At 42.6% G+C, this 26,329-nt stretch overlaps 1 protein-coding gene across 1 annotated transcript in view; it reads left to right on the plus strand.

The window, feature by feature from the left end:
• ADGRG4 (adhesion G protein-coupled receptor G4) overlaps positions 1-26,329 on the plus strand; it is a 71,448-nt gene that overhangs the window by 14,719 nt on the left and 30,400 nt on the right. Inside the window, exons 5-6 of the mRNA XM_067471716.1 lie at positions 7,053-7,195; positions 11,882-12,014. Of these exons, the coding sequence (XP_067327817.1) occupies positions 7,053-7,195; positions 11,882-12,014 (276 nt within the window). The remainder of the gene's footprint in view (positions 1-7,052; positions 7,196-11,881; positions 12,015-26,329) is intronic.

Raw genomic sequence — 26,329 nt, forward strand, 5'->3', positions numbered from 1 at the left:
TGTATTCCCAAGTTTGCTGAACACAATATGAATTGTTTCCACACCGAGTCCCTTGGGGAGATGGTAGCGGGGTACAAATAAAGTTATTATTATTATTATTATTATTATTATTATTATTATTATTGGAGTTCCTAAGACCATCAGAGATATAGATTTTCTGTTGGTCTTTGGCAAACCCTCTGAAACCCCCTCGTGACACCCCCCCCCAGGTGTCCCGAACCCCACATTGAGAAATGTGTTTGCATCACATATGGACTAATCTACAGTGACCGTATAATGCAGTTTGAAACTATAAGACTCAGATAATGCAGTTTGCCCCACACGGTGCCAATTCTGCAATGTAGACTGGAGATCTTCTGGAGGGGCCCTGCTCTCGGTCCCACCACCCTCGCAATCGCGTCTGGTGGGGACGAGGGACAGGGCCTTCTCGGTGGTGGCCCTTCAGCTCTGGAACTCTCTCCCGCTGGAGATTAGATCTGCCCCTTCCCTCCTGACTTTCAGAAAGCTGGTAAAATCTTGGCTTTGGAATATAGCATTTGCAGAATGATGATCGAGTCAATAACTGCTGACCACACTGCTGACCACACATGTTGATGAATTTGTGACTTTACTTTGACGACCTGGCTTTTTGTAATTGTATGATCTGTATTTTAATGTATTTTATGTATTAATGTATTACGATGCTATTATGTTTTATCCTACTTGTGTATGAATTTCCTGCTGTTAGCCGGCCTGAGTCTCTCTTCGGAGGTCGAGAAGACTGGGTTATAAAAGCTCTAAATCAATAAATATATAAATAATAATAGACGTACCCCAAATCATCATCATTGCACAGTGACTAACGTAAAGCTAGACTCTGCTGTTTATTTTGCTTAACACAGTTTGCCTCTTCTTCCTTCTTTCCTTCCTTTCTCTCTCCTGTGTTTTGCATCTTACAAACCGAAGAGGGAAGTCGCAGTGATCTCTCAAAGGTAGGGCTATTCATTTCCCAATGTTCTGTATTTTGGTGGTTTTTGCATTTTGGTGGCAATGCTGACAGGGGATAGGGAAAGGCAGAACTACTTAATGCCTTCTTCGCTTCAGTCTTCTCACAAAAAGAAAGTCATCTCCAACCTCAGCAAGATGGAGTGGATGAGGGATTAGAGGACATCCAACCCCAAATTGGGAAACATTATTATTACCTGGCCGCTCTAAATGAGTTCAAGTCCCCAGGGCCAGATCAACTACACCCAAGAGTATTGAAGGAACTAGCGGAAGCCATCTTGGAACCATTGGCAATCGTCTTTGAGAGTTCTTGGAGAACAGGATAAGTACCAGCAGTGGTCCCAATCTTCAAGAAGGGAAAAAGGATGACCCAAACAATTACCATCCGATCAGCCTCACATTTCCGAAACATTGGCAACCATCTTTGAGAGTTCTTGGAGAACGGGAGAAGTTCCAGCAGATTGGAGGAGGGCCAATGTGGTCCCAATCTTCAAGAAGGGAAAAAAGGATGACCCAAACAACTACCGTCCGGTCAGCCTCACGTCGATACCAGGCAAGATTCTGGAAAAGATTGTTAAGGAAGTGGTCTGCAAACACTTAGAAACGAATGCGGTCATCGCTAATAGTCAACATGGATTTATCAAAAACAAGTCATGCCAGACTCATCCGATCTTTTTTTTCCGATAGAGTTACAAGCTGGGTAGATGCGGGGAATGCTTGTATTGATGTATTGTGGGCTCGGCCTCATGTAAGCCGCACTGAGTCCCTTGGGGAGATGGTAGCGGGGTATAAATAAAGATTATTATTATTATTATTATTATTATTATTATTATTATAAACCTGGATTTCAGTAAGGCCTTCAACAAAGTCCCTCATGACCTTCTGCCAAGGAAACTAGTCCAATGTGGGCTGGGCAAAACTACAGTTATTGGTTAAGTGGACGAACCCAGAGGGTGATGCTCCCCAATATTTCCTCTTCATCCTGGAAAGAAGTGACGAGTGGAGTGCCACAAGCAGGGTTCCGTCCTGGGCCCGGTCCTGTTCAACATCCTTATTAATGACTTAGATGAAGGGTGAGAAGGCATGATCATCAAGTTTGCAGATGACACCAAATTGGGAGGGAGAGCCAATACTCCAGAGGATGGGAGCAGGATTCAAAACGATCTTGACAGATTAGAGATTGGCCCAAACTAACAAAATGAAGTTCAACAGTGACAAATGCAAGATACTCCACTTTATCAGGAAAAACAAAATGCAAAGATACAGAATGGGGGACAATGCCTGGCTCGAGAGCAGTACGTGTGAAAAAGATCTTGGAGTCCTCATGGACAACAAGTTAAACATGAGCCAACAATGTGATGTGGTGGCAAAAAAAGCAAATGGGATTTTGGCCTGCATCAATAGGAACATAGTGTCTAGGTCCAGGGAAGTCATGCTATCCTTCTATTCCGCCTTGGTTAGATCACACCTGGAAAATTGTGTCCAATTCTGGGCACCAGAATTGAAGAGAGATCTTGACAAGCTGGAATGTGTCCAGAGGAGGGCGACTCAAATGATCAAGGGTCTAGAGAACAAGCCCTATGAGGAGCGGCTTAAAGAGCTGGGCATGTTTAGCCTGAAGAAGAGAAGGCTGAGAGGAGATATGATAGCCATGTACAAATACGTGAGAGGAAGCCACAGGGAGGAGGGAGCAAGCTTGTTTTCTGCTTCCCTGGAGACTCCATTAATTTTGCAGCATAGATGCCGCCTTGGCTTCTATTAAACATGATGAAGGCAAGACTCGGAGCATCATGCAAGGCTGAGTAATATCCATTATGAATCACACCGATAAATGAACTCTGCTATCTATCCCGCCTTTAACAACACGAGAGTCAGAAGCTGGATTGTCCTCCTCCACATAAAACTTGCCTGGGATCTATACCAAACGTTAGATTTTCTTAACTGCTTTGAGCTTTGATGCCACATTGCCGGTGCTTCAAAAGATGTTCTTTCCAAAGAATCCTCTCTGTATGTGTGTTTCTACAAAGGGTGCATCTCCACTGTAGAGTTAATGCAGTTTTACACCATTTTAACTGCCATGGGTCAAAGCCATGGAATCGTGGAAGCTGCCATTTGACAAGGTCTTGAGCTTTGGCTTCCAAAGAGCATTTGGTACATCCTTAAATCCCCAGGCTTCCATAACATTAAGCCATAAACCTTAAAGTGGTGTCAAACTGCATTCATTGTATTGTCTGGACAACAGACTCTACTACAACATGGAAACACTGGGTTGTTGTGAGTTCTTTCCCCCATCCTGGACATTACACAGATATATGTAACAGCAGGGAGGAATCATAACTAAATTGGGTTGTTGTGAGTGTTCCGGGTTGTATGGCCATATTCCAGAGGCATTCTTTCCTGACGTTTTGCCTACATCTAGGGCAGTAATCCTCAGAGGTTGTGATGTCTGTCGGAAACTAGGCAAGTGAGGTTTATATATCTGTGGAATAATGCCCAGGGTGGGAGAAACAACTCTTGTCTGCTTGAGGCAGGTGTGAATGTTGCAATTGGCCACCTTGATTAGCACTGAATAGCCTGGCAACTTCAAAGACTAGCTGCTTCCTGTCACCCTGTACATTCCACAGATGTATACACCCCACTTGCCTTGTGCTGTTGCGCGCTGGGCCTATGACAATGTCTGTTTATAGGACGTGCTTTCTGTATGCCCAATGGGACGCCGGGGTGCCTCAGCTAAAGGGTCCCCAAAGGTTTCCCAATACAAAGTTCTGTAGAGGCTCAAAATAAGTCCAACAAAGTTCTTTATTAAGGCTTAAATTGTCGAACAAATGAATAAAATGTCACATAATCTTGAAAAACTGGTAGCTTTCTCGATCTGCCAACAAGGGACAGGCAACTGCTTGATCAACTGTTCCTGTCTTCTTTAGGGAAACCTTCCGACCCCTTCTTGGACAATCTTTCTTTACCCTGCTGGTGTGAGACTCCAACTCCCGGCTCCAAGCTGTGTTATGGATAGCCCGCGTGGTCCCTTACCAGGCAATGGTTGCTGCAGATCTGCCAGTCTGGTGTCCTTTTAGTTTCTCCACAAAGGATGTGGAACTGTAACTTTACTCTCCAGCAAAGCTGTAGAGCTTTTCCTTTTTCTCCAGCAAAAGTTGGCTGTAAATCTATATCTTTTGCCCCGGCAGAGCTTTAAGAAGCAAAGCTTTTTACAGGTGGGGTAGAGAAAAGCCCACACGTCCTACTGTAAGGCTCCAAACTGTGGGACTGAACTAAAAGTCCCCCTTTCCCTCCAAACCTGGGGAAAGGGGTGGGTGTAAAGGCTCTAACGATGATTGATAGGTTGTCGAAGGCTTTCATGGCCGGAATCACTGGGTTGTTGTAGATTTTTTTCGGGCTATATGGCCATGGACTAGAGGCATTCTCTCCTGACGTTCCGCCTGCATCTATGGCAAGCATCCTCAGAGGTAGTGAGGTCTGTTGGGACTAGGAAAAAGGGTTTATATATCTGTGGAATGACCAGGGTGAGACAAAGGACTCTTGTCTGCTGGAGCTAGGTGTGAATGTTTCAAATGACCACCTTGATTAGCGTATAATGACCTCTCAACAAAAGTTTGCTCTAGGCAATGTCATAGAATCATAGAATCAAAGAGTTGGAAGAGACCTCATGGGCCATCCAGTCCAACCCCCTGCCAAGAAGCAGGAATATTGCATTCAAATCAGGCCATTATATGCTAATCAAGGTGGTCAGTTGAAACATTCACACCTAGCTCCAGCAGACAAGAGTCCTTTGTCCCACCCTGGTCATTCCACAGATATATAAACCCTTTTTCTATAGATGCAAGCGAAACGTCAGGAGAGAATGCCTCTAGACCATGGCCATACAGCCCAAAAAACCCTACAACAACCCATTGATAGGTTGTTGGCCGTATGACTGCAACCTGGGGAAAGCTACCCAATCGCAAAATGCAAGGCCCAAATGGATTCATTCAAACTAATAGTGCAAGAAAAAGAAATTCAAATCTCCTGGCACAGCCATGCCAGCACATCGTTTCCAAGAGACCTCACAACCTCTGAAGATGCCTGCCATAGATGTGGGTGAAACATCAGGAGAGAATGCTTCTGGAACATGGCCAGACAACCCGGAAAACTCACAGCAACCCAGTTCAGTTATGATTCCTCCCTGCTACATATATCTGTGGAATGTCCAGGTTGGGAGAAAAAACTGGTCTGATTGAGGTAGGTATGAATGTTTCATTTGGCCACTTTGATTAGCATTTAATGGCTTGGCAGTTTCAAGGTCTGGCTTCTTACTGCCCAGGGGTATCCTTTGTTGGGAGGTGATTAGCTGGCCCTGATTGTTTCCTATTTATTTATTTATTTATTTACGACATTTATATGCTGCCCTTCTCAACCCGAAGGGGACTCAGAGCAGCTTACAAGGTATATATACACACAATACACTATACTATTAGCATAGTACAATATCAGAATTAAAAACTGCTATATTGTACTATGCCAATTATATTGTAATATTATTAGTAATATTACATGCAATATAAATGTATAATTACAATATATTATTATTATTAGTATTATATTGCATTACATTATAATATCATAAAGGTAAAGGTAAAGGTTGTCCCCTGACATTAAGTCCAGTCATGTCTGACTCTGGCGTGTGGTGCTCATCTCCATTTCTAAGCCGAAGAGCCGGCGTTGTCCATAGACACCTCCAAGGTCATGTGGCCAGCATGACTGCATGGAGCGCCGTTACCTTCCCGCCGGAGCGGTACCTATTGATCTACTCACATTTGCATGTTTTCAGACTGCTAGGTTGGCAGAAGCTAGGGCTGACAGCGGAAGCTCACGCCGCTCCCCGGAATCGAACCTGCGACCTTTCGATCAACATGCTCAGCAGCTCAGTGCTTTAACCCACTGCGCCACCGGGTTGTAAATGTATATACAATATATTATATTATATTGCTATCTGTTTTGAGTGTTGATCTTTATTTACTGTTATGATTTTAGAGGTTTTTTTTAAAATGTTGGTGACCAGATTTTGTTCATGTTCATGGTTTCTTCCTTTCTATTGACTGGACTGACCTTGAAGGAGCTGGGGGTGGTGACGGCCGACAGGGAGCTCTGGCGTGGGCTGATCCATGAGGTCACAAAGAGTCGGAGACGACTGAACGAATGAACAACAACAATTGAAATTGTGGATTTCGATGGCTTCTCTGTGTAGTCTGATATGAACTGCATTCATTTTACAGGGTAGATTGGGGAAAAACATCTTAACACACTAGAGAAAATAATCCACTTTAAATCCAGTTTCTGCCTCCTGCAGAATTCTGGGCTTTGTAGTTAAGAGAGGCTGTTAAAGTCTCCTCCCTAAACTAGGTTTTCCCCTGACATGAAGTCCAGTCGTGTCCGACTCTGGGGTGTGGTGCTCATCTCCATTTCTAAGCCGAAGAGCCGGCGTTGTCCGTAGACACCTCCAAGGTCATGTGGCCAGCATGACTGCATGGAGCACCCTAAACTACAAACCCCAAAATTATGCAGGAAGCAGAAACTAGATTTTAAGTGGATTTTATCTCTAGTGTGATTTTTTTTGTTGTGTCAGGAGCGACTTGAAAAACTGCAAGTCGCTTCTGGTGTGAGAGAATTGGCAGTCTGCAAGGACGTTGCCCAGGGGACACCCGGATGATTTGATGTTTTTATCATCCTTGTGGGAGGCTTCTCTCATGTCCCCGCATGAGGAGCTGGAGCTGATAGAGGGAGCTCATCCATCTCTCCCCGGATTTGAACCTGCAACCTGTCGGTCTTCAGTCCCGCCGGCACAGGGGTTTAACCCACTGCGCCACCGGGGGTTCCTCTAGTGTGATGAGACCCTGTATGCATTCAGTGAAACAGCCAAATAGTGTCCCATTTGGGATATGGAGACCATGCACTCTGCACATGCTCAGAGGTGCTTGCATTGACTTCATAGGATGTTAAGGTTTTTCCAAGGGGAAAAAAACCAACCATTGTTATCATTGGGTTTGTGTGTGTGTGTATTGTTGTGGTTTCAGATATTCCTCAAAGTCGATTGTCCGGATCACATCGAAAAAAACCAAAGATGAGATGAAAAAGAAGCTCGAAGACAGTCTAATCAGCGGTTGTGATGGATTTAATTGCTCAATGAAAGTGGAGGACATGAACATCTCTGACTTTGGTAAGAAGCCATCTGATTTCCCTATTGCTTTAAAAGAGTCATGAAGGATAACCTAGGACAGTGTTTCTCAACCTGGGGGTCGGGACCCGTGGGGGGTTCGTGAGGTGGTGTCAGAGGAGTCACCAAAGACCATCAGAGAATACAGTATTATGGTTGGTCATGGATATGCATGGGAGTTTTGACCTAATTCTATCGTTGGTGGGCTTCAGAATGCTCTTTGATTGTAGGTGAACTATAAATCCCAGCAACTACAACTCCCAAATGTCAAGGTCTATTTCCCCCAAACTCCACCAGAGTCCACATTTGGACATATTGAATGTTCGTGCCAAGTTTGGTCAAGATTGATCATTGTTTGAGTCCATAGTGCTCTCTGGATTTAGGTGAACTATAGCTCCCAAACTCAAGGTCAATGCCCTCCAAGCCGTTCTAGCATTTTCTGTTGGTCATGGGATTTCTGTGTGGTCAGGTCTGATTCAATTCCATCGTTGGTGTTCAGAAAGCTCTCTGATTGTAGGCGAACTATAAACCCCAGGAACTACAACTCCCAAATGACAACATTAATCTCCTCCAACCCCACCAGTATTGTGCGAAATTTGGTCCAGTGAATGAAAATCTATCCTGAATACCAGATATTTACATTACGATTCATGACAGTAGCAAAATTACAGTTATGGGGTAGCAACGAAAATAATGTTATGGTTGGCGGTCACCACAACATAAGGAACTGTATTAAGGGGTCGCGACATTAGGTAGGTTGAGAAACACTGACCTAGGACCTCATCCTATTTGGGGCAGAAAGTGTAGGAAATCGTCTTCTTTCCATAGCGTTTAGTTCCTTTTTGGTTTTAAGAAAACTTGATAATATATTCACCCCCATCACATACAGGTCAGTCCACATTATTTATATGTATACATACACACACACACACAAGCTGGGGGACCCAACAATGCCCAAGTTATTTGAGAAAGGCATTGTTTGTCTGTGCTCCAAGTTTAATCTAGATCCAATGTTGACTGGGTTTAGTGGGTGCAGGTGAACTATAGCTCCCATATGCAAGTCCCATCATCCATGGTCCATCCACCTCCAAACCACACCAAGATGTAGAGTCAGTCAGAGGGGCTCTGTGTGCCAAGTTTGGTCTTTATCAGTCATTTCTGAGGCTCACAGTGGAAGTTAGGAAGGTACTGCAAGTCCCATCGTCCATGGTACATCCTCCTCCAAACTGCGCCAGGATGTTGAGTTGGCCATGGGGGATCTCTGTGCCAAGTTTGGTCTTTATTGGTAATTGGATGAGGGTCGCAGTTGTCTCAGAAAGTGAGTAAAGGCACTGCAATTCCCATCATCCATAGTCTGTCCTTTTCCAAACTGCACCAGGATGTAGAGTGATTCATTGGGGCTCTGTGTATCAAGTTTGGTCTTTATCGGTCATTGGATGACGGTCGCCGTGGTTGCAGAAAGTGAGTGAAGGTACTGCAAGTCCCATCATCTGTGGTCTATCCTCTCCCAAACTACACCAGGATGTAGAGTGGGTCATGGGGGCTCTGTATGCCAAGTTTGGTCTTTATTGGTCATTGTTGGGGGCCACAGTGGTCTGTGGGAGCCAAAGCGTTTGAAATCCCATCATCCCTTGTCCATCCTCCCCCAAACCTCACCAGGACATAAATGGGGTCATGGGGGTTATGTGTGCCAAGTTTGCTCCAGGTCTGTCGTCTGTGTGGTCGGGTCATTGGTGTGGGTCACAGTGGTCTCAAAAAGTGAGTGAAGGTACTGCAAATCCCATATTTTGTGGTCCGTCCGCCCCCAAACTGCACCAGGGTGTAAAGTGGGTCATGGTGGGTCTGTGAGCCAAGTTTGGTCCTGATCTGTGATTGGTGGGGACCACAGTCGTTTGTGGGAACCAAAGCCTTTGAAAGTAGTGCAAATCCCATTATCCGCCATCCACATAGTAAAAGTGAGAATATGTATGTGTGTAGCTGGGGTGTCCACTTACACTGACAATCTCCCACTTGCCTAATCTAGTTAAAAGTAGATATTCTGAATTATAATCAGCATTCAGAAACTGGCTTATATGGCAGTGTATATGGGGCCTTAGACTCAGGATTAATTCAGACCTAATCTGGATTATATGGTAGTGTGAATCCAGTCTTAGTCTACTTGTTGTTGTGACTCAGCTTGACTCTGAGTCTGAAGCTGAGCTCTGTGGGCCTTCTGAGCCAGAATTCCTACAGGATGATGGGTTACAGATTTCTGTACATGCTTCAGACAGGGCTGACGGTGGGGCTGCTGAAGGAGAAACAGCAAGTCAGTTCCCAGGGGAAAGGAATGTTCGTGAGACGGATAACGAGAGTGAAATCCCACACGGCCAAGTGGAGACGTCTTTTCCTCCCCACAGTGATCCGGTCCAGCTGGACCAAGATAAGGGGTTACATAGCCTTGAAGATAATGAATTAATGAGCAGGCAAGATCGTCTGCAATTACGGCTCCGGAGAAGCACTCGCTTGGCTAGGAAGCGAGAAGCCAAGGGTGCCAAAGGTCAACGCAATGCGTTCATGTCTGCAAAGGGTATTTAGTAGGCTTGGTTGATCAAGATAAAAAGTGGTTCTAAACTCGTTTTGTATATAGGGGGCCCTGGTGTTTCGATTTTAAAATTATTTCTCAAATTTTCTTGAAAAAAAGATTGGAAATAGCAAAAATCTGAATAGCTTCGTTTACTTCGTTAATGGAAGGTGCCCCTCCCCTGTTAGTTTAAAATTTCGCCGTTTCCCTGGCCTCCCTGGCGATGCGGTTTCCCCCAGTGGCCGTCAAGAAGAGCTAGGCGTGGCTCTTCTTGAGCCATCTCCTCCCTCTGCCATCCATCGGCCGTTTGCAGTCACCTGGGCGTAGCCACGCCCACCTCATTCCCCTGCCTGCCAACCATCGCTGTTTGCAGTCACCTACCCAGGGAAGGGAAACTGCGAGATTTTAAAACTAATCTCGCAGTTTCCCTTCCCTGGGTGGGTGACTGCGATCGGCGATCGGTGACAGGGAAATGAGGTGGGCGTGGCCTTCAGGAAGAACTGGGCGTGGCCACGCCCACCTCACCCTTCCGCATCGCGGCTTGTTGCCAGGGGAACTGCGAGATAATGTAAACCTTGACGAGACATACGAAACTAATTCCGAAAAATGAGTAAATTGTTTCAATTCGTTATTACTCCTCACACTATTCCAGCATGGCTCGAAATTGTTTTATAAGTCATTTAAATACGAATTCATTCCGATTTTAGAAGCTAACGAACCTGATCAACCAAGCCTAGTATTTAGCCTTGTAGCTGACAAGCAGGGGCTGTCAGTCCAACATAGCTCTTTCCATGCAAACTTCTGTGGATTAACTTTGGTTTTTAGCACCACGCTGATGGCTTCCTGAGTCCGGGATTTGCGCCTTGTTTTCAACTCTTTACCATGGACTCTTGTTTGACCATTGCTAAAGGATTATGCTTCATGTTTTTGCCTTTGGATCTTGGGGACTTTGTCTTTAAATTTAAGCCTTTCTATTGCCTATGGAACTTTTGCATTTCTTTGACTGTGTTTTGATTTTGCCTTTTTCTCAATAAACTACAAAACCTACAGCTTTGGTGTGGTGGTGTCTGGAGCAAGGTGAAAGCTATCCTGAGTTGCAACAATAATCCAGTTTCTGAATGCAGATTACGATCCAGATTACCTGCTTTGAACTGGATTATATGGCAGTGTAGATTCACCTAATCCAGTTCAAAGCAGATATTCTGGATTATAATGTGCATTCAGAAATGGAATTATATAGCAGTGCAGATGGGGCCTTAAACACAGGAATAATCCAGACCCAATCTGGATTATAAAACAGTGTGGCTCAAGCATGAGTCTATACTACCATATAACCCAGTTCAAGGCAGATAACCTGAATTTTATATGGCATTGTAGTTCCAGTTTCATATAATCCAGTTCAAAGCAGAGACATGCACAAGAAGTGGAAAAAGGGAGAAATCACCAAAGAAGAATTCAAACAAATAGCCAACACCTGTAGGGAAAAGGTCCGCAAGGCTAAAGCACAAAACGAGCTCAGGCTTGCCAGGGACATTAAAAACAATAAAAAGGGCTTATTTTCTTATGACAGTAGAACAAGGAAAAAAAAGGAGGCAATAGGGCCTCTTCGAGGAGAAGATGGGGCAATGCTGACGGGATGATAGGGAAAAGGCAGAATTACTTAATGCCTTCTTTGCCTCGGTCTTCTCACAAAAAGAAGGTCATCTTCAACCTCAGCAAGATGGAGTGGATGAGGGATTGGAGGACATCCAACCCCAAATTGGGAAACAAGTCGTACAGGAATACCTGGCCACTCTAAATGAGTTCAAGTCTGACCTCACTACCTCTGAGGATGCTTGCCATAGATGCAGGCGAAACGTCAGGAGAGAATGCCTCTAGACCATGGCCATACAGCCCGAAAAAACCTACAACAACCCAGTGATTCCGGTCATGAAAGCCTTCAACTATATATCTCTGTATTGATTTGTGAAGTCACTGCTGATCCCATAAGCCAACTAATGAATGGGAATGACATTTAGATTTGAAACACATAGATAAAATCAAGACCATTATAACACATATATCAAAAGACAGGTGCATTGCATGCTCATGATCTAAGAAATGCCCTTATGTTCTCCACTTGCTCCAAGATCCCGAGAAGTGCCTTGAAGACGTAATCCAAACCAAGTACAAAGGGATCTTCCAATGGCCAGAAACGGCTCCTGCCGACGTGGCACAACTCTCCTGTCCGGACAACACGATGGCTTTTGCCGAAAGGACCTGGTGAGTTTGGGCCCATTGTTTTCCGCTCCTATCAGTGAGGTAGGAATAATTCCCCAAAGGATAACAGGGGGGTTTGAAAAATGGAAATCTCCATAACCTTTTGAAGATTTTATGATCTTTGGAAAGGCATGATCTTGTTAGAAGTCATAACCTTCTGTGAAAATGGCATTCATGCAATGCAATTAGGTTTCTCGGCTGTTAGACTGATGTACCTAGGTATGTCTTTGAACTGTTAGGAACAAAGATATGCCAATGCACAAAAAACCATACACACATCTGTAGCAGAGTTTCAAAAGTTTTCCTTTTAGTTGCCCCAAAACTTCTACTCTCCCTTAAAAAATATTTGCCTTTAAATCATGCTCTCAAGAGACAAAAATAAACAGACTTTCTTTGAAAGTCTGGATTACTCACAAACTTCATATGTTCAGCATACAGATGCTTTGCATATCAATTCAGTTAGAAATAGATTTGAAGTACTGTATATACTCGAGTATAAGCCTAGTTTTTCAGCCCCCTTTTAAGGCTGAAAAAGCTCCCCTCGGCTTATACTCGAGTCGAGGTTATTTATTCTTTTACTCTGTTATTAGTATTATTTTATTACATTTATTATTTTATTCTATTATTATTATATTTACATTATTTTGCTCTATTGTTATTCTATTTGTTATTTTGCTCTATTATTATTATTACATTTACTGTATTTTACCCTATTATTATTATTACATATATTATTTTATTATTATTATTATTATTATTATTACATATATTATTTTAATCTTATTATTATTATTATTATTATTATTATTATTATTATTACATTTACAGTATTTTACCCTTTTACCTCAATTAATGTAATTTTATTGCTGTCTATTTTTATTTGGAAATTGACCCACAGTGGATGCATTTCCCACCCTCGGCTTATACTCGAGTCAATTCTCAGTTTTTTGTGATAAAATTAGGTGCCTCGGCTTATATTCAAGTCGGCTTGTACTCGAGTATATACGGTAGTTTCTCACTGTAGGTAACACAGGGCATCATTCTTAGAATCAACAGTCCAAAGTCTAAAGCGTCTCTGTTGTAGTACAGCATGATAGTATCGTTACTACTACTGGTAGAAGGAATTGGCATTCTTGAGGCTTCTGGGTGTTGACAATCTCTCTATTTTGAGACTCTAACAGAGTCTCTGTAGTGTTTCAACTAACTTCTAAAAGCATACATTTATTTCTACTGAAGTCTCTAAACATACTGTTCCAAGGGTCCGATTCTGGGGGGTTGTGCTGATTTCCATTTCTAAGCTGAAGAGCCGGCATTGTCCGTAGGCGCCGCCAAGATCATGTGGCCGGCATGACTGCATGGAGCACCGTTACCTTCCTGCAGAAGCGTTACCTATTGATCTATTCATATTTGCATGTTTTCTTTCTTTAAAAAAAATTATTAAAGTTTTCTAAAACTACCAAAAAAAAAAAAAAACAGCGAAAGAGTGAGAACAATATCAATATAGAAAAGGAAAGGGAAAGAAAAGAGACAATTAAAAAAAAGGAAAAAGAAGAGAAAAAAATTAATTAAAAAAATAAAAAATAAAAAATAAAAATAAAAGTTGACTTCCATTCCATCTTATTGGTTAGTAACTTTCTTTCCCTTAAGTCCTTTAGGAAATAATAATAATAATAATAATAATAATAATAATAATAATAATACATATCTATTTTGCTTTCTAATTCTTCAACTTCTCCAGATAGCTGTGAAAAAGATCCCAATTAGTCCTTTTTAAAATATTTCCCATATTCTTCTTCAACAAAAATGGCAATTCGCCCATGTCCTTTATCTCCCTCATTTTCTCTAACCACAATTCTGTGGATGGATTTAATTCTTGCTTCCATTCCCTCGCGAAAACAATCCTGGCGGCTGTTGTAATGAATACAAAAAGTTTATCTTCATCCTCATTTAACTGTAAGTCTGAATCAGAAAATCCTAGAAGATAGTATTTGCATGTTTTCGATCTGCTAGTTTGGCAGAAGCTGGACCTAACAGCAGGAGCTCACCCCGCTCCCCGGATTTGAATCGCCGACCTTTTGGTCAGCAAGTTCAACAGCTTAACGCAGCGTTTCTCAACCTGGAGGTCGGGACCCCTAGGTGGGGTCATGAGGGGGTGTCAGAGGGGTCGCCAAAACCCATCAGAAAGCACAGTATTTTCTGTTGGTCATGTGTAGTAATTCTATCATTTGTGGGGTTCAGAACACTCTTTGATTGTAGGTGAACTATAAATTCCAGTATTCACATTTGGATATCCTGAGTATCCGTGCCAAGTTTAGACCAGATCCATCATTGTTTGAGTCCAGAATAATATTCAAATTTGGGTGTATCGGGAATGAACATACATCCTGCATATCAGATATAAACATTACGATTCATAACAGTAGCAAAATTCCAGTTATGAAGTAGCAACAAAAATAATTTTATGGTTGGGGGTCACCACAACATGAGGAACTGTATTCAGGGGTCGCGGCATTAGGAAGGTTGAGAACCACTGCTCTACACTGTGGAATTAATGCACTTTGATACCACTTTTGAACTTCTATGGCTCAATGCTATGGAATCATGGAAGTTGTAGTTTGGAAGGTCTTGAGCCAAAGAGGGCTACAACTCCCTGGACCTCATAGCATTGAGCCACGGCAGTGGAAGTGGTGCCAAACTACATTAAGTCTACCCAGAGTTATTGTAATCATGGCTGAAAGGCTATCAAAAAACCGGTTTGCTTGTTCATAACCTATATCCTTATTACTTTTTTCAGTAATATAAGTATTGTTATAAGATGGGTAGTTTAGTAATTTTTTATTTTAGTTTTATTTTAGGAATTTACTTTTTTTTTTTGGTCGTGTCAGGAGTGACTTGAGAAACTGCCGGATTCGAACCTGTGACCTGTCAGTCTTCAGTCCTGCTGGCACAGGGGTTTAACCCACTGCACCACCAGGAATTTACTAAAGCACCCTGTTACTGATGTTGATGATGGTGTATTTTTTTTTTAAATCCCACACTTTCAAATCTCTCTGTTCTCATTTAAAGTTTAATCAATATCCAGACTGAAAAAGCACTTTGGAGAAGACATAATGTGACCTCATGTCAGCTACTGGACAAATTGCCAGATAATATTATATCCCTTGAAAATGTGAACATCACAATAGGTAAGAGCTCCAGTGAGGTGTTGTTGTTGTTGTTGCTTCTGCTGCTACTGTGTGCCTTCAAGTTGTTTCTAACGTATGACAACCCTAAGGAAAAACTATCACTGGGTTTTCCTATCAAGAGTTGTTCAGGAGAGGTTTGCTATTCTGCGACAGTGTGACTTGCCCAAGGCCGGTGGGCATCCGAACCCTGGTCTTCAGAGTCGTAGAAGCACCAGGATAAAAATAATTTAGTTTCATGTAGCAAACTACCCAGTTTAACAAGAGTGTAATGAAGCCGCATTCCAACAATGTAATGGACTGAAATGATTGCAACAATAATAATAACAACAATAATGCAAAAAGTATCCAGTGTCTATTTACTTTTCTAGGATACTTTTAAGGTGGATTTTACGAGGTCTTTGGCAAGTATTTTTGAAGTTTCCACAAAGTAACAAAAAGCCTTCAAGTAACATAGCAAGATGTTTGTGATCAAGTGCAATAAATCATTTGTTAGTCTATGTACAGGAGTTGATTATAAATTGTATGATTTTAACTGTATTTGTGTTTAGATTGGCTGCAGTAATGCTGGAGCGGCCTAAGTCAGAGGAGTCCTCCATGTGCGTTGCCATGGAGACCGATGCAGGAGAGAGGGAAGTGGGAGGAGCTTAGAGGGGAGAGTTTGAAAAAACGACAGTTAAACATCAGTTAGGGTTTAGGTTTAGAGGAGTGAGCAGTCAGGAGTTAGGTTCAGAGGAGTGAGGAGTTAAGAGTTGGGAGAGAAGGAAAGGAAAGGTGGCGGAGTGACTTGTGAAGCAAAGCTTTGAGGCTTTGAAAAGCTGGGTTTGGCTATTGGAAGTTTCTCAGGCTAGTGCAGCCAAATGGTGAAACAGAGCTGGTATTCTTTTAGTCTAAGGAGAGGCTAAAGAATAGTTTACTTAATATTTGATCTAGGGAGGATGAAACAAGGGAAACATCCCTGTATTGAAACTTTGTCTGAAACAAGTGCTCTACGTCAGAAAGATACTGTGTTACTTGAAAGAATGAACTGTTAAAGTTACAAGTATTATTCCAAGTGCAACAAGGAAAAGTTACGTCTTGCAACCACACGCTGTGTACTTAATAAAATTGTTAAATTTTATTTGAAGATTGCCTCAGCTCCGTCTATTCTGTGTCCAAAGTGCCATTTCCCACAATATTACAACTTACCTCACGTGGTGGCAGAAACGCAGGGAAAAGTAACCAAATAAATCTACATTCTTCTCTCCAGTCACGCTACAATATATACAGTGTCATTGCTACTGAGTTATTACTTTCTTAATACAGGAGGAGGGGCAATAGAACAGCCTCCCTTCCAACTTGATGGTAAATTTGGTTCCTAATTGGCAACCTCCATTGCAAATCGGCCAGTTCTTTTTAAAATTGGGAACTGGGGTAAAATCTCCTGAATACTAGTTCCTTTCAAATTGGTGGCAACAATAAATCATCCCTCCGCTCCCTTGCTTCCTGTCTATTTACTTTTCTAGGATACTTTTAAGGTGGATTTTACAAGGTCTTTGGCAAGTATTTTTGAAGTTTCCACAAAATAACAAAAAGTCTTCAGGTAACATAGCAAGATGTTTGTGATCAAGTGCAATAAATCATTTGTTAGTTTACATTACTTACTTACTTAGGCGATCCCTCATTGGCAAAGTAGGATAGTCTTTCAGGATCAGAATTCTTGTGAGTTTGTAGGTGGCTGTGGAGCCCTATTCTTGATCTGCATCTTCTTCCGCAGTGAGGGCATTGGTTTCCAGGGGGAAGGCGGTCCCGGTCGGGGTTGGCTTTATGCGCCTTCCTCTTGGCACGTTTCTCTCTTTCACCCTCCATTCATGCCTCTTCAAATTTTGCAGTACTGCTGGTCACAGCTGACCTCCAGCTGGAGCGTTCAAGGGCCAGGGCTTCCCAGTTCTCAGTATCTATGCCAGAGTTTTTAAGGTTGGCTTTGGGCACATCTTTCAATCTCTTTTCCTGTCCACCAACATTCCGTTTTCCGTTCTTGAGTTCGGAGTAGAGCAACTGCTTTGGGAGACAGTGATCGGGCATCCAGACAACGTGGTCGGTACAGCGGAGTTGATGTCAGAGGACCATCGCTTCAATGCTGGTGGTCTTTGCTTCTTCCAGCATGCTGATGTTTGTCCGCCTGTCTTCCCAAGAGATTTGCAGGATTTTCTGGAGGCAGCGCTGATGGAATCGTTCCAGCAATTGCATGTGATGTCCATAGACAGTCCACGTTTTGCAGGCATATAGCAGGGTTGGGAGGATAATAGCTTTATAAACAAGCACCTTGGTATCCCTATGGATGTCCTGGTTCTCAAACACTCTCTGCTTCATTCGGAAAAATGCTGCACTCGCAGAGCTCAGGCGGTGTTGTATTTTGGTGTCGATGTTGACTTTGGTGGAGAGGTGGCTGCCAAGGTAGCGGAAATGGTCAACATTTTCTAATGTTACACCATTAAGCTATATCTCTGACATTGGTGAGGGGTTGGCTGGTGACTGCTGGAACAGCACTTTGGTTTTCTCGATGTTCAATGACAGGCCGAGTGCAAAACACTGCAGCAAACAGTGGGATAAACCATTTAGGATCCATCTGCATCCTTATGGCTTTCTTTTACTCCTTGCTATCCTTGTTGCTTCTCCCCTTCAAGGAGTAATTCTCTGATTTGGGGTTTTGAACTTTTAAGTCCTTTCCTCTTGTTGATGAAGGCAGGTCTGTTGCCCGATATGCCAATCTACCTTGAAAGACAGGAAAAATGTGACCGAGTTTGAAGGCAGAAACAGGCCCTAAACGACTCCGGCCCTGTTTACCTCTCCGAACGTATTCTCCCCTATGAACCATCAAGACCATTAAGATCGTCTGGAGGGGCCCTGCTCTCGGTCCCACCGCCTGCACAGTCATGGCTGGTGGGGACGAGGGACAGGGCCTTCTCAATGGTGGCTCCCCGGCTCTGGAACTCCCTCCCATTAGAGATCAGAACTGCCCCCTCCCTCATGACATTCAGGAAATTAACAAAGACATGGTTGTGGAACGTGGCATTTGGCAACTGATTTAATTCTTTGCCCACATGAAAGGAGGAGGATGAATGGTAGTTTGGGATTGCGATTGTGTGGACGATTTGGCTCTTATAACTGTGATTATAATGTTTTTAATGTTTATGGTGCTTATATTTTAATCGTGAAATGATGTTGCATTGTGTTGTTATTGTATATTTTTGTATGTTAACACATACTGTGAACCGGTCCGAATCCCTCTTTGAAGGTGAGAGGGTCGGTATATAAAACCTCGAAATAAATAATAAATAAATAAATAAACAGAAAGTTATTCATCTGGCCAGGTGAATATCGGAACAGCTTAATCGTCCAAAGAACTGACATAACTATATATATATCTTCTCCTCTTTGGAAGCCAGCCAAAAGACCCGCTCCCTCCTCTGATTGGCTCAGGAATGGTTGAGCTGGGATCTGAGCTTTTATTGGTTGGGGATTCCCTGTGATGTCAAAGGTGGGCGGAGCCTTCCCTGTGGCAGAAAAAATGGAGAGCTGCTCTTTGTCCATTTGACGCTGGAATAATTTGGAAAATTCTCCCAGGAGAAAAAGGGCAAGACTTGGGAAATGGACTGAGGCAATGTAAATAGCCTGGGATGGGATTATTGGAGTTTACAATAGGTGCCAGTCCCAGAGACAAAGGTGATGCTTATGTAAATACACAAAACTGATTTGAAAACATATAAAACATATAAGTTTCCAAGGAAGGAGCTTCCACCACTCTCTGAACTCTCTGTGGTGGAAACTGCTTCCTTGGAAACTTTTAAACAGAGGCTGAATGGCCATCTGTCAAGTATACTTTGATTGTGCTTTTACTGCATGGCAGGGGGTTGGACTAGATAGCCCATGTGGCCTCTTCCAACTCTATTATTCTATGATTCTATGAACACAATACAGATTTAACTGAGGCACATCTATTTGGTTTTTCTGAAACTCAGAATCTCATCTTACTTACATGTCTAAAGAGGCATTGCTTCCCTGAGGATATTTCAATGGATATTGGGTTGGCCTCCTGAATGTTCAACCCAACTGTTTTCCCAACAGCTTCCCAACCACATTATATATAGTTCAAGTTTGTTTGGGTGCCTGGGAATATGTCTGTGGTTGCACCCCAGTGCACACATATATAAGTCCTCCCCCCGCTTTGTTCATTTATATATATATATGTGTGTGTGTGTGTGTGTGTGTGTGTGTGTGTGCGCGCGCGCACAAGGGTTTTTCTCCAGTGGCAGATTGGAAAAGATAGTTATTTCAATACAGTTGTGTATAGTTTTCTTTTAGAGGCAATGGTAGCAGGGTAGAGAGGAAAATTAATTAGAGGAAGCAGATAATGGGGTCTAATTTTACATTGCATCATAAAATAAGACCTTTTGCTGTTTTCCTGCCAAACCAATTTTCAGTTTGTCTCTTAGGCTTGGTAGATGATTGGATTAATCCTCCCAGGAGTGTTTGGGGCTGGGCTGGGGCTTGAAACCCAACCAAGATCAATTTGTATGAGTCAGTAAAATATGTGATACATTTACAGTTATTATTAGAGGAGCAGGTTGCATTTTGATAACACTCTCGATAGCCTTTCCTCCTCCTCGGCCTTTCTCCTTTGCAGATAATGCTGAAAATCTCGTGGATCACATTTTGAGCCTGTTGAATTCTTCCACGTGGAGCCCAGCAGTAGTGGAGGTCCTTGTGAATAAACTGACTGCCATTGCCAATTGTGAGGAAGTCAGCCAAACATTGGCGCAGAAGTCATTGCAAATAATAGATGCCTTCATGACAATAGAAGTCCATGACCACTTGCAAGGGAAGCTTAACAGGTAAGGGATTGAGCGAGAGCATCAGTTGTCAAATAAAGGGATAACTGGAATGGGAAATTGAACCCTTTAAAGTTCACAAATGGAGCATGACAGTAGATTGAATAGGACAAATGAATTGGATGGAAACATTATGTTGGAATTGACTGCAAAGGCCATTCAGTCTATTCTGCCACAACTGTGAATAAAATAGTCATTACAGGAAGGAAATAGAAGATGCTGACTAATTAGCCATTTGGTGTCCAGTGTCACATTAACAGGGCTCTGCCTTATTTAGGTAGAGATGAATCAAACTCCCAGTTTTATCAAACACTTTAATTAAAACAGCACTTACTTGCTGGCTGCTTTAATAGACCAAAACATAAAGACAGCAAAAACAACTCTGTAGTCAAAAGGGTCCGATCCAGTCCAGTGGTCAAATGCCGAGAGTTCAATAAACAAAGTCCAGGGATCAAGAGTCTATACCGTAGTCAAAAGCCAGTCCAAAGGTTCAAGGTTCCAGGATTCCAAGATTACAGGAGACAGGTCAGGACACTGAAAAAGCCAACAGACCTGGGGGGAAAACCAGCAGCATCCACCACCAAAATACAACAGATACTTTTCTCCCAAATATTAGTCTCAAGGTTAGCTCCTTAAATCCAGTAACACCCAGCTGCAACCCGCCTACTGCACACCTCCACCCCTAATTGCTTTCACCCATGAACTCCCACTTACAGATTACCAAACCCTCTAGAACTAATACTCACATTAACCCTTCCATCACCAACCACCATCTACTGCAGAACATATGACATCCAGAGGCAGCCATCTATGAACTTCCAGATATCCACAGGGAATAGATAGAGGAGTCAGATTCCATGGCTAAGTGGGGATTTGATTCTGGATTTCCCAGAGACATAACTCAAGACTCAAGACTGGCTCTCAGTATAAGTTTTCATTCAGATGTGGTTTGCTCATGTCTTCCTGTTGGTTGGGACAGTGTGACTTGCCCAAGGTCACACAGTGGGTTTCCATAGCGAAATTCAAATCTTTGCCTCTCAGACACTCAAACCGGTACAATGTATTCTTCCTCATCTGTCCTATCTTTCTATCCTATCTTATCATTCTTATCTATCACCTCTCTCTTCCAATAATCTCTTTCATGTATCTCTCATTCCAGTCTATTCTAATCTATCCTATTGTTAGTTATCTAGTTATCTAATCACTCTCTTACTATCACCTCTATCTAATCTATCCCATCTATCTGTCTGTCTTTCTATCGGTCTATCAGTCTATCTACTTTTATGAATCTATCCAACCTATAATCTCGCTCCCCCCCATCCTATCCAGCTATCATTCTAATCTCTATCTATCTATCTATCTATCTATCTATCTATCTATCTAATATATATATATTATTAAGTTTATCATCTTTCTCTCTGTATTCATCCATTTTATAGCTATCATTCTAATCTGTCTATTTTCTCTCTCTCCATCATTTCTCTTATCAATCTATTCAGTCTATTATCGCTCTCTCTCCATCCACCCATCTCTCTTTCTAATCTAACTATCATTCTAATCTCTATCTATCTATCTATCTATCTATCTATCTATCTATCTTTTTATCTATCAATTCTATCTATCTATCTGTCTATCATCTAATATAGATCTTATCCAATCTATTTATCATCTATCTCTGCATCTATCCACATCTATCCATCATACAGCTATCATTTTAATCTATCTATCTATCTATCTATCTATCTATCTATCTATCTATCATCTTTTTATCTATCTATTCTATTATCTATCTATCATCTAATATAGATCTTATCCAATCTATTTATCATCTATCTCTGCATCTATCCATTTATTTATTTACTGTATTTGCGTACCGCCTTTCTCAGCCCATCGGCGACTCAAGGCGGTTTCTAACAAAACAGTATACAGCATCACAATACAATTTAAAAACATTACATTTACATAAACCACAGCAACAGTAAAAACAAGATCATTAGCGTCTCCTTATTGTCAAGCATTGTCCGATTCCATCATCAATCATCAATTTCCTATATCATTTATCCATATCCGTTACTCTGTGTTTGTGAACGCTTGCTCAAACAACCACGTTTTGACTTGCTTCCGAAACGTTAAGAGGGAAGGAGCAGATCTATCCATCATACAGCTATCATTCTAATCTATCTATCTATCTATCTATCTATCTATCTATCTATCTATCCTATTCTCTATCTATCTATCTATCTATCTATCATCTAATATAGATCTTATCCAACCTATTTATCATCTATCTCTGCATCTATCCATCATACAGCTATCATTCTTATCTATCTATCTATCTATCTATCTATCTATCATCTAATATAGATCTTATCCAATCTATTTATCATCTATCTCTGCATCTATCCATCATACAGCTATCATTCTTATCTATCTATCTATCTATCTATCTATCTATATCTATCTATCATCAAATATAGATCTTATCCAATCTATTTATCATCTATCTCTGCATCTATCCATCATACAGTGATCATTCTAATCTATCTATCTATCTATCTATCTATCTATCTATCTATCTATCTAGTGCCAGTTAACACCTCCAAACAAAGGATGCCTTCAGGCAACAACATTGATTGCAGCCTCATGGCTACTTAATGCTTTTCAAAGTTGCTCATTACAACATTTAAACTTGCTTCAAACAGACAAGGGTTATTTTCCTCACCCTGGAGAGTCCACAGATATATATACAGTTCACTTGCCTCATTGACCTTTGATGCTTGCCACAGATGCAGGCCAAACGTCAGGAAAGAATGCTACTGGAACATAGCCATACTGCCTGAATAACTCACAGAAACCCAGTGATTCTGGCCATGAAAGTCTTTGGCAACGTATCTATCATCTCTCTTACTATCTGTCTATCTGTTTATCTGACTATCTATCTAATATAATATATCTCTTATCAATCTATCCTGTCTCTATCTATCTATCTATCTATCTATCTATCTATCTATCATCTATCGACTCTATCTATCTGATCTGTCTGTCTCAAAATATGGTAATAGAAAGAAAAAGGAAAGTAGGACAAAGCAATCTGCAAACTTGCCAGATAAGGGTGTTTTTGCAGAGTCGTGATTTTCCCAGCGTCGCCTCCCTCCCACAAAAGCCTCCCAGGTCTACAAATTATAGTAACTAACTGCCCCCATTTCTCCACCAACTTGGCAGCCCAGCTCTTGTTAAATTTAAGCCCCGACTTGTGTTGGTGTAACATAAGAGGCAAGGCAGGCATCTCCTTTGGTGCAGCAAAACCCCAGAGGGTTATGAAACCCTAAAGATGCTCATCTTCGAACCTTGGAGGAAACAGAGATCTCTGCCTGTGTAAGGAGGAAGGGAAGCCAAACTTCCCTGTGTTTTTTCCATGCAAATGTTACCTGCTCTCCACCTCCTCTGTGGCATCTTTCTTGGCATGACTTTGCATAGCAGGTGGTCTGAGAAAATTGTGAATTTCGAGCCAAGATTCCCTAAAGAAATAATGAGGCAATGGCCACAAACCACTATGTAAATGCCAAACTTCTTTGAAATTAGATGCCTGTGAAATAATTCATTGAGTCATCTATTGAGTCATGCTGGGAGACCTAGAAAATCTTACAAAGGTGTTCAGTAGCCATGTCTGTATTTGCAGTTTTTCATTTTAATGGGAGTCCTGTGTCCTTAACCCCAGTGAAGGTGGAGGGATGGTGGTATACAGAGTTGGCCCTAGTAATTTTCAAAGGTAAGCAAACAGTATTTTGGCACCCCCTCCCCCAACCAATCATTGATATATATTTTCTGTTCATCATGGGAGTGTGCCATATTTGGTTCAGTTCCATCATTGGTGGAGTTCAGAATGCTGTTTGATTGTAGGTGAACTATACATCCCAGTAACTACACTTGCCGCACTTGCTCCCTTGCCTGGCCCGCTTTGGGTCCGGAGGCATGCCTGAAGACCCCGGCGTGTGCACCAAAAGTCACCTCTTCTCCTGACTTCCTCCTCAGCCATTGGGACCAAGAGAGAGAGAGACAGAGACAGAGACAGAGGTGGAGATGCCCACCTTTCCTGAAGGTAGGCGCAAAGACAAAGGAAGGAGCGGAGGTGGGCGATACCTCCAGCCGGAGGGGCTCTCTCTCTCGGTCCCAATGGCTGAAGAGAAAGTCAGGCGAAGAGGCGACTTTTGGTGCACACGCTGGGGTCTTCAGACATGCCTCCAGACCCGAAGCGGGCCAGACGCGGCGGCTCCGCCCCTTGGCCCACCCACGGATTGGGGAGAGAAGAGGAGCGGGTGGAGCGCCGGGGGATCGGGAAAGGAAGCCGGTCATGGGGAAGAGATCGAATGCAGAGAACGATTGAGCACTGGCTCTGCTCGTGCACCCGGTGGCTGGGTAGAGCAGGAACGAGAGGTGCTAGGCGAGGCTCAAGAGGATCGCCCGGCAGTGAGGCAAGAAAGCTGAGGCTCCCCCCGGACTGCCAGGGCTGTTGTGAGCTGGGGGGGGGGGGCTCCTCAAGTGGTGACCGAGGGGCATTTACAGAGGCGCATCTGCGCCCCTAGCAAAAAAATGTTCTGAGACCGCTTACTTCGCGTAATGGATGAGCCGCCCCTGGTGGTATAGCACTATAGTTCTATTGTAATTGCTATGGCTTCACCCAGAGCAATTGCCTGTTTGTGAATATGAGGCCATCCTCCTGGAAAAGCAGGCCATGGTCGAGGAAGCCAAAGCATTCCTCCTGACACCATTTTCTAAGCCAGTTATTGACCTGTACTATTTTTCTGGCCCTTGTAGGACCGTGTCTTACAACTGGGAGGAGGGATGAAAAGACCACCTGTTGTGTGAGAATTTGGAATCTATTGTGTAACTGCAGCTGAGCAGAAGTATTCTGGGGAGACTTCCTGGCCCTATGTCTCTTTCTAAGGGTGACATTCCTCCAAGCCTGAGGGTTGTCCACATCTGAAGTGATCTCCTCCTGAGCCTCCCCATAATGTTGGTTTGATGTGGGTTGCGTGTCTAGGACAGTGCGCTGTGTGGTGTCTAAGAACAGCTAGAGTTCCTGAATGTCCTTAAGGGTCTTAATACGGTGCTTGAGTTGTTGGATCTTCTGTTCCATGTGAGTGATCTGTTTACACTTGGGGCAGATGTAATTGAGCAATTTTTGCGTGAAAAAGCTGAACATGCCACAGCTTGTGCATGAGATGGGAAGATTTTGTGTTTGTTCCATCTGCAGGCTGCTAATTACCTCCCCTTTAGTGTGTTTTTTTATGTTGTTATCTGTATGCAGGGGTGAAAGTGTAGGTTAGTAAGTTCTTCTTGCTTCCTCAACTTCTGTGGGAGCACAATTGCCACTTGGGCTCAGGCCCTGGATTATATAGGTTAAACAGGAATGACTCACTGCCAGAACAATGCCAGGCTAAAAGAATTTAGCCTCGTCCTGCCTCTCAAATAAAGCAAACACTCACAGCAGCTAATCTTAAACACTCACTCAGATTCCTAGTGCCCTCTAAGACAAGGCTTACCTGAAGCAGGAGGGAACAAAATGGCTTCTTGCTCCCTCAACTTCTGTGGGAGCACAACTGCCACTTGAGCTCAGGCCCTGGCTTGTATAGGTTAAACAGGAATGACTCACTGCCAGAACAATGCCAGGCTAAAAGAATTTAGCCTCGCCCCGCCTCTCAAACAAAGCAAAAATTCACAGCAGCTAATCTTAAATATACACATAAAATTTTGCCTTTGAATCCCATCAATTCTTTTAATTTGGGAAATGAAGGGTCTGTGTCCCAAGTTTGGTTCAGATCCATCAAGCTGGGTAGGGGCCTTGATGGTCCAAACATACATACTTTGACACACACACACACAGATGTATGTATGTATGTATGTATGTATGTATCTTTGATATCTATCTGCCTGCCTGCCAGATTCAACTATAACCCTAACAGTGGTGAGATTACTTTACATCTCTATTAATTCATCTCTATTAATACATAAATTCATTCAAGAGAGAAAACATGAAAAAAGTGAGACAAAAGCACAGAATCATAGATCCTAGAGTTGGAAGATACATCATGGTCCATCCCATTTTTTCCCTTCTCGAAGTTAGATAGGGACTGTTGTGTCTCAGCTTGACTCTGAGTCTGAATCTGAGCTCTGTGAGCCAGAATTCTTACAGGATGAGGATGATGGGTTACAGATTTTTGTACATGCTTCAGACAGGCCTGACGATGAGGCTCCTGAAGGGGAA

This window comes from Anolis sagrei, chromosome 10 (assembly GCF_037176765.1).
Source record: "Anolis sagrei isolate rAnoSag1 chromosome 10, rAnoSag1.mat, whole genome shotgun sequence".
Classification (NCBI taxonomy): Eukaryota; Metazoa; Chordata; class Lepidosauria; order Squamata; family Dactyloidae; genus Anolis; species Anolis sagrei.